The following is a 12,154-nucleotide window of genomic DNA, read 5'->3' as shown; positions in this document are numbered from 1 at the left end:
CAAATTGGTTACTCTGTTGCACGGCGGGTGGAGCTGCTCCGTGCAGGCAGGACAGGGGGTGGGGAAGGCGGGGCAGCTCCCTCCTGATGGCCCCGCGGCCCGGGGGGAGGCAGAGGGCTCCGTGCTGCTGGCCCCGCGGCTTGGGGGGCTCCCGTCCCCGCGTGCCGCTGCCGCAGGAGAGGGGCAGCTCCATCCCCGCCTCCCACCGGCGCCGCGGGTGCTGGCGGGCTCTATGCCCCTCCTGCCACCGCAGGGCAGCGCCGGGCCGGGGCGAGCGAGCCCAGCGGCAGCGGTGGCCAGCCCCGAGCGGCCCTGCCGAGTGGCAGCGCCAAGCTGGGCCACCGAGCCCTCACGGCCCGAGCCGAGCCAGTAAACCCCGCCCTGCCGCGATTCTGTTACTATTTGGCAACTTTGTTGCAAGTGGGTCCTCCCTGCGAACGACAGAGCGGCTTATACTCAGGTGCGGCTTATTTATAGAAGAAGAACGAAATGTTTGCCAACACCCAGTGATGCGGCTTATACTCAATGTGGTTTGTATTCGTGAAATTACTGTAAATTAATAGTGCTCAGAAACTTACAAAGTCAATAATTTTGCCTGCAACAAAATTTATAATAAAAACTCCCAAATAAATAAGCACCTTTATAAATTTTCTTTAAAAACACACTGATCAGTTATGTGCCACATGCATTTAAATCATGGTTCCAAAGTAAACATCTAGAACAATTCAAAAAACTACAAACCAAATCACTGAAACAAATAAAACCTCCAAAAAACCCTATCCACAAAACAAAAAAGTATTAGCAGGTTCTGTATTCCTGTTTTATGCAAACAGCCAGAAAGTGCTCCTACAGAACCACCTCCCACCAAATCTATAAATTAATCCTTAATGCACAGTTTTGAAAAGGGAACTGTTCTTACCCAATACGCTCAGGCTCTCTGTTTGGAAAACCTTCTGAAGTGGAGGAAAGTAAATGACCAATAACTGCCCCATTATAGATCCAAGGACAGCATAGCAGAACATTTTGTTACTGCAAAGTCCAATCTCAAACACAGATTTTGTCTGAAAAAAAAAAAATTTACAATGTACATGTAATTTTAATTATCTAGACAAGAAACAACAATTTCTTTTCATCCAGACTTTTAGAAAAATGTAAAATATTACTGTTGACCTCTTAGATAATCCAGAACAAGTTCTTGGACATGCTAATTGCATTTTCTCCCTGGTGAACAGAGTACAAGTCTTGTCTTCATAACCAACAGCTTGCATATTGAGCTCACTATTCCACAAGTACAGTTCATCAGAAAAAGGTTACCCCTACACTATTCCATAACAGATAAGACCGCAAATTACAGTAAATGTAGTAACGTATACTATCAAAAAAATTCAGACTTGCTTCCTTAAAATGAAAAAATATACACAGATTAAAAAACAGTTTTAGAAATTTTCCTTGGACTATGAGTTTATGATTATAAAATAAAGAAGTTAACGCCTTCAAGAAATTTCACATACTGATAAGGCTGTTGAGCTGACAAAATTTCCAGGAAGAGGAAAAAAACCAGCAATACAAAGGACCATCGCACTTTAGCTCTTAGTAACAACTTTCTTGCTTTTGTCAAGACGCCACCATGTAAGTAAATTGAGTAATTAATTTATCTGTAATTTAAGAAATTCTACCTAGTAAACACATGGAACTCTGAGCTTAACAGCAGATGTGAAGTAAATCTGCAGGAAAACACTTGAAACAAACACAGCAAGATTTCCCTCAAAGAAAACTCTGACTATCATGTTAATACTGTGTAAATGGAAGATATGAATCACTTACCTGAGATCTAGAACTCAAAGCATTGAACATATCAAAAAATACAAAACAGGTGAAAGTCATGGTTGTATCTCGTGGTGTTATTACATTGTCTCTTAACTGCCAAGAAAAGAAAATGAAATGGCTTTAGCATGCTTTAAACCCTCCTCAATTAAACAAACTCAATTAAAATTATTACAATAATTCTACAGTAAGTTTTACTATTAGGAAATGAAAGCAAAAGTAACTTGTTTGCCCCAAGCTGATTTATTAAATCGTACAGCAAATATTACACACCTGTAACTTATAAAAATTTGTTATTCCAAGCCATGATTAAATGAAGCCTCCTGACCAACATTTATTCAAGCATGTGGAATAGCATGAATTCTATGATGCACTACCAAATGTTCACACAACATTCTTCTCTACTGGGAAAACAAAGTCAAATGGCTGTTACATAATAATCTGGTTACAAGATTTACATAATTACTTTCTATGGGCTAAGTTTACAAAGTAGATTTGGAACCTGAAAAGGTCTGTGTTAAAATACAGATTGAGGAATAAAACTGTATTTTGCTTTTCAACAACTATTTTGAAAATCTTCTTCTCTACTCTGCTAGTATTAAATAAGCATGGCCAAAACTCACTACTAAGTTCATATTAACTCTGAATTTCAACTTCTGGTATAAAAAGGATTTCTTTTAAATTAGGTTATTACTGCTCTAAGTTTTGCACTTTTGTCATACCTCTCTCCAGAAGACGAACAGTGTTCCACAGACAATAATTATTGATGAAACCAGTATTTTAACAATCAGGTTTTTGGTCAGAATGCTGTCCTTCAGATTTCTTGGCGGTTTTTGAATAATATCTTTATCCACAGGCTCTACCCCAAGGCTTACAATTAAAAGAACATATTACATTTTTATCATCATAAAATTAATTCACTGCTTCTAACTTAAAGATTAGATTTTCTATGTTGAAAAAAAAGGATTTAATGCTAGTTCCTCACATCTCTCCCTCCACCATCTTCTTGCAGTGAAGAGGGTCAGAGGAAGAACACAGAGGGAAGTCAGAACCCTGCATGCAAGTTTCATGGACATATCCATGGATCTTTAGGTATCCTCGCTGCCTAATTAGATACCAAAGCAAACTAAATAAATTAACACAGAAACACACTGCAAACATTGAAGTCACAGAGAAAGTTCACACAGAATCACTAGATTGGAAGAGACCTTCAAGATCAAACCCAACCCATGCCCTAACACTTCAACTAAACCATGGCACTGAGTGCCACATTCAGTCTTTTCTCAAACACATCCAGGGATGGTGACTCTACCACTTCCCTGGGCAGACCATTCCAGTAATTGATTACTCTTTCCATAAAAACTTTTTCCTAAAATCCAATTTAAATTTCCGTTGGTGCAGTTTAAGACTGTGTCCTTTTCTGTCAGTTGCTGCCGGCAGAAAAAGGCCAACCCATACCTGACTACAACCACCTTTCAGGAAGTTGTAGAGAGATGTTTGCTATTTCTGAAACATCTCACTAAAGTTTAACACATCACAGTTTCCTTTATGAGCAACCATTTCTTCTTGAAATAAAAGGGCTACAGAACCTAACAGAATCAAGAGCAATTACTTACCTTTGAGCTGGAGGTCCATCCATAATAATATTGATCCATAAGATCTGCATGGCATTGAGAGGATTAGGAAAGTTCATTAATGTAGCCAGTGAGATTAAAGTCAGTGCTGCTATACTCCTGTTGAAAGAATCCATTTTTACAACTGTCAGCATGGAGCATTTCTGAAGATCCACTGATAACTGCTTTGTAATCAACACTTCAACTTTTTAAGAGTAGATACAGATTTTGACTGACATTAAGTCAAACTTTTAAGGTAGAGCATGAAATCCTTTAGAATACTCATTCTGACACAGTCCATATTTAAAACAGCATTGTTCTGGCAATAAAAAGGCAGCAAATTTGCATTTTAAAACCTCCCAAACTTTTAGGTAACATTTCAGAGTTATCACTCACCATCCCCTAATTGATTTTTTTTATGAGGAACTGGGTCCTTGACTTTTCTTGTGCCAAAAGTGGAACTTCTAAATATGGTTTTGAAAAACAAACCACTTTTCCACTCCTGATGTAAACAAATTCACTCTGTGCACCTGTCACTGGTTTGCCTGGTCAGCCAAGGCAAGGTACTACTCAAGCTCCCTAAAAATACCTACAACCACTCCTCATTGCTAGCAAGATGAGACGGCTAGGCCAAAGAATGAAAAACAGATTAGCTGGCTGCAAGCTCAGCATTAGAAGCCTCTGTAAACAAGTATGCATAATTGCACTCAGTCCAAGATTAAGAGGTTTCATAACCAGAAGAAGAGAGTAAGGCTTATAATAATTCTAAATTTAGCACTGTACTGAACCCTATTATGCTCTCTCCAAGATGGACAGAAAAAACCAAAGGCTAACTGATTAATCCAAAACAGGTAAGCACAATTTCCTAGAACATCTACACTTAAGTTATTTTTCAGTAGTAGATTCCTAGTCTAGTCTTGGTAAAACTAGACAGGACACTTGGTAAGACTGAATGTATGTGCCACTTCTTACAGTGTTTATGCAGGTAAACAAATTTGTCTTTTCTAGGTTTTGTTGGGTTGGGAGCTTTTGTTGTTGTTGTTCTAGGGGTTTTTTGGGTGCTATTTGTTGTTTGTGGGTTGGGATTTTTGCAGGGTGTTTTTGAGTTTATTTGAGGTTTTAGGTTTGGTTGTTGTTTTTTTTTTTTTTTTTTTTTTAACTTCTGCAAATTTCAGACCACTCTGAAATGTCATGAAGGCTTCAAAAAAGTACACAAACAACATGGGTGAAGAGAAAAATCATGTCCCCAAATCCAGATCCAATAATATTAAAAAAAAATTTGAAACTAAGGCTTAATAAACACTGTCCTGTTGTCTTACATACACATATGGCTAGTACATGAATCCTTATGGGCAAGAAAAGGAAATCAGCTTCATATACAGTAGTTTCACGAATACAAGCCGCACGGATTATAAGCCGCAACCCCGGTGCCTCGACAATGTTGCTGTCTTTGTCAATAGATAAGCCGCACCCCGAATATTAGCCGCACTTTCGTTCGTCGCGAGAATCCGTGCGCAGCTTTCACAAATTGGCCAATTAGTAACAGGATCGCGGCATAGCGGGCTTTACTGGCTCGGGGCGGGGCCAGGAAGGCTCGGCCCGCTCATGGTTGCCAACGGGGCCGGGTGGCCCAGCTCAGCGCCACGGCTCGGCGGGGCTGGCCGGCTGGTGCTGCCGCCGCCGCCGGGCTCGCTGGCCCCCCTCTCCCGTCAGCACCGCCCCGCTGCCGCGTTCGCTCGCCCGGCTGGCAGGGCTGCCGCCGCCGGGCTCGCCGCCCGCCCCGCTGCCGCTTTCGCTCGCCCTGCGCCGCGCCTCGCGAGCGCCGCGCCCGCCCCGCGGCGCTTTCGCTCGCGGCGGCGCTTTCGCTCGCGGTGGCGCTTCGCTCGCGGCGGCGGCGCTTCCGCGAGCGGCGGCGGCGCTTCGCTCGCGGCGGCGGCGCTTCGCGAGCGGCGGCGGCGCTTCGCGAGCGGCGGCGGCGCTTCCGCGAGCGGCGGCGGCGCTTCGCGAGCGCCGCTTTCGCTCGCCCCGCCGGCAGGGCTGCCGCCGCCGCCACCAGGCTCGCCGGCCGCCCCCTCCCGTCTGCACCGCCGCCGCGTTTCCTCGCCCTGGCCGGCACTGCAGGCCCCCGCACCGCCGGGCTCCCCCACGCTGCTGGCCCCGATTCTGCTGGGCTTCCCCCGCTGCCAGGCAGCCCCACCCGCTGGCCTTCCTGCTTCTGCCATGCTCCCCTGCACTGCTAGCCCCAGTTCTCCCGGGCTCCCCCGCCATGCTGGCTCAGGCTCTGCCGCCCTCCCTGCCCCGCCCTGCTGGCTCAGGCTCTGCCACCCACCCCCACACTGCTGGCCCCGCCTCTGCCAGGCTTTCCTACCTCTGCCGGGGCCGGCCGGGCTCCAGCTTGGCTTGGGGCTGCCGCGGGCTCTCACTTCCGTGTTGGCAGCTTTTAGAATTTTGTTAATAGATTAGCCGCCCCGGAATATTAGCCGCACTTCCGGGTTTCCACCAAAATTTTGGTCAAATTGGTGCGGCTTGTATTCGTGAAATTACTGTAGTTAGCTCATTCCACAAACCAATAAATGAATTTCAGAAAAACAAACCTCCTAATTCCCTGGTTCCCTCAATTTGAAGACATGTTCTGGTTAAGGAGAGACTGACTACAAGTTTCCCATTTAAACAGGGACCCAAAGACAGCTATGTTGTTTCTCATTATCCATTCAGTAACTGAATTTACACATCTCAACAGGAAGAACCATGACAAAATTAGAGTAATTTCGTGATTGTAAGCCGCACCATTCTGACTAAAATTTTGCTCCCAAACTGGAAGTGCGGCTTACATTCAGGAGCGGCTTATATATGAACAAATTTTGGAAATTTCCCATCCAGCAGTCCGAGCCAGCAGCAGCCCCAAGCCGAGCCGGAGCCGAGCCGAGCCGGAGTCCACCCGGCCCCGGGCGGCGGGGCAGTGGCGGCGCAGTAGCAGCGCTGCACGGTCCTGGGGGGCGTGGCGGCGGCACCGGCCAAGCACGCCCCTCTCCCTCTTCCCAGTGGCACCGGCCGGGCACGCCCCTCTCCCTCTTCCCAGTGGCACCGGCCGGGCACAGCCCTCTCCCGCTCCTCGGCGGTAGCAGCTGGGCAAGCCCCTCTCCCTCTTCCCAGTGGCACCGGTCGGGAAAGCCCCTCTCCCACTCCCTGGCAGCACCGGCCAGGCACACCACTCCCCTGCCTCTCAGCGGCAGTGGCAAGCAGGGCCAGGGTTGCTCCCTGGCGGCTGCCCTGGGCAGGGCCAAGCCACTTAACCCCGTGATCATGCGGTTCTGTTACTAAGCGGCAACTCTGTGAAAGTTGCACCCGGATCCTCGCTGCAAATGAAAGTGCGGCTAATAATCCGGTGCAGCTTATATATGGACAAAGAACGAAATGTTGCTGACACCCGGACCTGCGGCTTATAATCAGGTGCGGCTTGTAATCGTGAAATGACTGCATATGTCTGTTTATTGTACTATCTTCTGGGTCCTTAAAAATAAAATAAGCCTCCACATACAAATAGTGAAAATCCACATAAAAATAGTGAAAACTCAAAAGCACAGTATATCAGCATCCTACTTGAAATTTACAGTATTAACATGAATTTATGCATCTGTTTCGTGCTTTGATGCATTCACAAGAAACTTCTGATACTGACGGCTTTTCAAACTTACGTGCTCAGTTGAAATCTAACAAAATTTTTTATATTATTATAAATTCCTTTACCCTCTTCAATTGCAGACCTGCAATTAAAAACAAAGATTACATTACTACACAAATGCTTAAAACAAACAAAAAAAGCTATTAATTTAAGCAGCAAGAAAACCAGCAAGAAATAAATGGAGTTGAGGTTCTTTTATCATTGTTTTTTAACTTGACTATAAGAATCCAAATTATTCTGTGACTGTGAATAATAACAAGTTATTTTTTCAGATACTTAACTTTCAAAATGTAATTATTAGAGTAAGATCTCCTCTATGTTCAAAATTCACCACCACCTGGGATAAGAGGTTCTAAATCAAGTCGGATAATTAAAAAAAATCCAAAACCACAAAACCCAAAAAGCCAACAACCACCCGCCACCACCCCCGCAACATACACTTTTCAAAAAACACAGAAATACAGCATGGTTTTAGAGAACCATGTATTCTTCCTCTGAAATGAATGAACTATGTACAAACCATTTTCACAACCCATAGCATGTGTCACAACTTGCCTATCACATTATCACAATTACTGCAGTGAGAAAGGGTTTTCTGGTACCCAAATCAAGCCTACTTTGCTGCATATAAAACTGATTTTTTTCTTCCATTCCTCCAATAATTAAACAGCATTCCTTCAGTAACTTAAAACAGAAAAATTAAAAGATGGAAAACTATGGAAATTCATACTTCTTTTTTTCCTTAGCATTCACCATTCTTCTCCCTCTCCTATTGAGAGCTCTCCTGATGAAGTGAGCAAAATTGGGTAACACATTCCTGCAAAAACCCCACCAAGCCTGTGTAAAGTACTTACTTCCTATGTACTCTTCTGACTATGCTAAAATTATTCCCTTCTCTGTTATGTTTTTGCATAACAACACATTTCTTTTGGCTGAATTAATGTGACAACCTCAGATCATCCTCTGACATACTGCCATATAGGTAGATTTTCTTATACTGTACTTCTCCATTTCACTTCTTCCCAATGGCTAAGTGTCATATTTTGGAACTGAAGTGTTCTGAGATTGATGCATAATTTCAAAATGAAGGCTATTTCACCAGACAGCAGTTCAGCTCTGTCAACAATCACTACCTTCAAACGTCAGATAAATTAAAGTCAAAATAGGATAAGTTTAGATAAGCTCTTTTTGAAATACACCAACCAAAACAAAATTAACAAGTACAAACAGTTGGTCACCAGATGCTAATAACCTATAACCTGTGATATCTAAATAGTTAATTTTTTTTCCCTTTTCTGAAATCACCACATTTAAGAGTTGAAAACAAACTGAGATCTATGTAATTTTTTAAACCTTGAGTGTAATGCTCTGTCATTTTTTAATTAGTTTTATGCTTCTGAAGTACAAAATTAAATGAAATCTACTAACCGCTAATAGACTCACAATTTCACCACAACCATGCTAATACTCGTGACTGAGCAGAAAACTCATTAACAGCAGCTACACTTATAAGCTCAAGGAAACTTCTACTGGTTTAACCCAGGCAACACTTCATTAAAGCTATATAGTACAAGACATGTACATAAAGGCCACCTACATTATTGTCTGAAAATCATCATCCACGAGGATCATATCTGCTGCCTCTTTACAAACATCTGTTCCAGTTTGTCCCATTGCTACACCAATATCTGCAGCCTTCAGAGCAACAGCATCATTCACTCCATCTCCTGTCATAGCTACTACGGCACCATTATTTTGCAGGGACTAAAGAGAAGGAAAAGAACTTAAATCAGGGATTGAAATAACCCATTCTATAAAAATTATTCTAGATACAACATTTGTATCGCTGCTCCCCCTCCCCATTTCTTATAATTGCATTGTAATGTCCTAAAGAAAAAAGCAGGTGCTTCTCTTCTAAATAATTTTTATTCAAGATTTTGGGTTAAACTTCAGTTCATATATTCAGACAGCCTAAATTTTAAAGCTAGGGTACATAAAATTTGCGTTTAGGGGAAAGAAAAAACTCTAGAGAAAGATAGAAGATATTGTATTTCCATATTATCATTATCACCTTCTTATAAGTCTTGCATGCATCCCTATGGTCTCAGTGTTTTGACTTCTCCTTATTATCACTTTTCTGATTGTTCCAATTGTTACACTGAGTCCATCCTTCTTTGCTACCCTCTTTTGTTAACTTCTGAATAGAGGCATTGCCACAGACATGGTTTGAAATTCATTCCCTTTTATCTCATCTGACACGTATCAGAAATACGGTTTTCAAGTTCCTAGTCAATTCAACTGCAACATGACACAAAATCGCAATCCCCAGCTCCCTACATAGAAGAAAGCACAATGTTACCTACCTATTCCTGATGGGCACAATGAATTTTTCTAGGTAGTATTTTCAAGTACATTTCACTGCCAAATCAGATGCATATCTGATTTCATCTTGACACACTGTAGTACATTATAGTATAAGTAAAGCAGCACAGGCAATACCCATAGCAACAGTCCAGCATTTGAGCCTCTATAAGACATACCTTTATAATTTTCAATTTATGTCGGGGACTGGCTCTGTAGAATACTGCAACCTATTAAAAGAGTAATGAAGTAGTGGTGAAAATTTCAGATATGTGAAGAATTGCACTGGATTCTTCTAAGGTAGAGGGTAAAAAATACCATCAAAGTCCAACTGTATTATTGTTAGCACTTAAGTTGAAGCACCAGTGAGTTGTGTTTTTAATTGAGTGAAATCATTAATTTTAGAGAAGATTCAAAGTGTGTTCTGGTAAACAAAGTTATGGTACTTATTTCAAGACAGAATGTGCAATTTAAAGGCCTTCCAAAATAATGAAGCAACGGAGGTATAATGGCTTGTTGCTGGCCTTCCTGACTAAATTTATGCAGGCAATTGTGATGCTGACTCTTCAATCAACATCTTTTTTCCTTGTCAGCACAAGTGACAAGCTATTCAGGATATTTCATATTTTACCAGTGTATAGCATATTACTAACAATTGAAGATTTAAAGTGAATCAAAACTTCTGACTTGGATGGACCAATTTTTAGATTTTTCTTGGTCTCTGGACTTCTCTGTAAAGTGAAATTTGAATTTAGTTTTCCATAATCTCCATACAGCTAGCATTTTTCATTTTCAAAAGCTAGATTTCTCACCAATCACTTTAGACTGTATACAGCTATCAATCTTTTTGGTTGATTTGAATTAATGCCTAATGAGATTTTAAGCAAACACCTAGAAAAGCAATTGGGTCAAAGGTCAAACACGTGGAAATAAATTTGTATTTACTTCAGTTATTTAATGTGGGTATTTACAGTGAACACGTATTACCAAATAAACCAAAAATTACTATTTGCCACACAATTCTTTGTTTTTCTCAGTTTTTGTGAGTCACTAAGAAAAGACAGAAAGCTGACATGCACATTTCTTGATTGCAAATACTGGCTTCTGCCTTGCTTACACCAGGCTCAAGCATGTTGCAGTCTAATTTTGCAGTCCTTTGAAAACAGAGCAGAATTTTGATGCACGAATTTTGCAACATAGCTAAACCTGAACCTCTATTGCATTTGATTATGTCTTCACATTCATAACTTGAATGTTGGTTAATCCATTTAGTTATTTAATAACTAAAAAGTATTAAGCAGTAACTTAATAAATAGACCCTTTCAAAATTCCCAGCTAGTGACCTCAGATCGATCAAAATCATTAAAAACACAGACAAGTCCTCTCATGAATTACAATAGAGTGGACTGCCCGAACATGCAGACTCTAAGATTATATAAATGAACTGAGTTGCTCAGAAATAAAATAGCCTAGTAATACAAAAAGGTGATGTTCACTAACAGGTGGCAAAATGAAAATTAAAGATAAAAAAACCCTGAGTCATTAAAAGAGACAGAAGTAATAAACTCCCTAAAAAAATAAGTGCATAAGTTCAATGAAACAGATTTTCATGTTGGTCATATGTCAGACCAAAAGAACTTATTAGAACAATATTATTTGTAACTCTGAAATTATATTTTATCTTTCCACAGGAAAAAAGCATTTTTCAATATGTAAATGCATCCTTTGCCACATTTCAGTAAGTAGTGCATCAAAACAAACCTTTGGTGTTATTTGAGAAAGCTGCTGAATATCCAAATCATCTATCTCTTCTCCAGAGATTGCCTGTGAATTTTTGGAATACAATCCTAGTCGACTAGCTGTAAAAAAAGTAATAAAAAAACCTTATTACAATAATTTACCCTTTTACAACTTTAAATACCAAATTTTTTTTACTCCTAATATCTTCTGCAGCATTTCAGATTTTAAATATCTGGAGCAGAACATCTTACTACATTACTGATTCAGTATGTTGGAGTACATTAGATGAACTCTTGAGTAATAACAACATGCTACAAAGTCTATCCTAAATCAGGTATTTATTTGCTTAGTCTTTTTAGGTCTAAAGGTCTGTAGTTGATTCTGTCAGGTGTCATATGAATAAACAGAGGAGTTCAGTCCTCTCAAAGAATTTACAGTTTAAATATAACATGACAGAAAATTAAAAATAACATGAGGGAGATGAGGGAAAGAAAAAATCCTCTGAGTCTGGGGATGTATTCTTCACATGCACATTCAACTGTTCATCATTCTGTTTGTAAAGAATTCTCATTCTTAAAGTGTTCATTCTTTAATGCATTGTATTCTAAAAAGAAATTAAGTAGTCTGTTTAAATACTTATTAATAATACTTAAGGTTCAAACCTCGCTGTATGGACAAAACTGTACTAGACAGCACTGAAATACCATACATCATTACTCCTTGTCACTGGCTCTTTTAGTTTATCCCTGTTGTCAGAGACAGGCATTCAAAGCTCAGGGCTGGGAGGGTGGTGGTGATGTAACAACAAGAATCAGAAATCAAGCATATGTAATAAGTAAATAACACAGAAAACATACAGTTTCAAACAGCCAAAGTCATATATTAACCAAACTGGAAAAATTGCTATTCAAGCTGAAACCAAAGTATCACTTCA

General features: G+C 40.9%; 1 protein-coding gene across 6 annotated transcripts in view; it reads right to left on the bottom strand.

Moving 5' to 3' along the window:
• ATP2C1 (ATPase secretory pathway Ca2+ transporting 1) overlaps positions 1-12,154 on the bottom strand; it is a 67,078-nt gene that overhangs the window by 1,519 nt on the left and 53,405 nt on the right. For all 6 annotated transcript variants that reach the window (XM_033052823.2, XM_033052849.2, XM_033052833.2 and 3 more), the window contains 8 exons: positions 11,242-11,339; positions 9,660-9,710; positions 8,717-8,883; positions 7,133-7,201; positions 3,441-3,557; positions 2,547-2,694; positions 1,825-1,920; positions 920-1,061 (listed from right to left, as the gene is read on the bottom strand). In XM_033052823.2, the coding sequence (XP_032908714.1) occupies positions 920-1,061; positions 1,825-1,920; positions 2,547-2,694; positions 3,441-3,557; positions 7,133-7,201; positions 8,717-8,883; positions 9,660-9,710; positions 11,242-11,339 (888 nt within the window). The remainder of the gene's footprint in view (positions 1-919; positions 1,062-1,824; positions 1,921-2,546; positions 2,695-3,440; positions 3,558-7,132; positions 7,202-8,716; positions 8,884-9,659; positions 9,711-11,241; positions 11,340-12,154) is intronic.

The sequence above is a fragment of the Catharus ustulatus genome, chromosome 1 (assembly GCF_009819885.2).
Source record: "Catharus ustulatus isolate bCatUst1 chromosome 1, bCatUst1.pri.v2, whole genome shotgun sequence".
NCBI lineage: Eukaryota > Metazoa > Chordata > Aves > Passeriformes > Turdidae > Catharus > Catharus ustulatus.
Note: the sequence above shows the minus strand (reverse complement) of the source record. Positions and strands in the feature narration are given on the sequence as shown.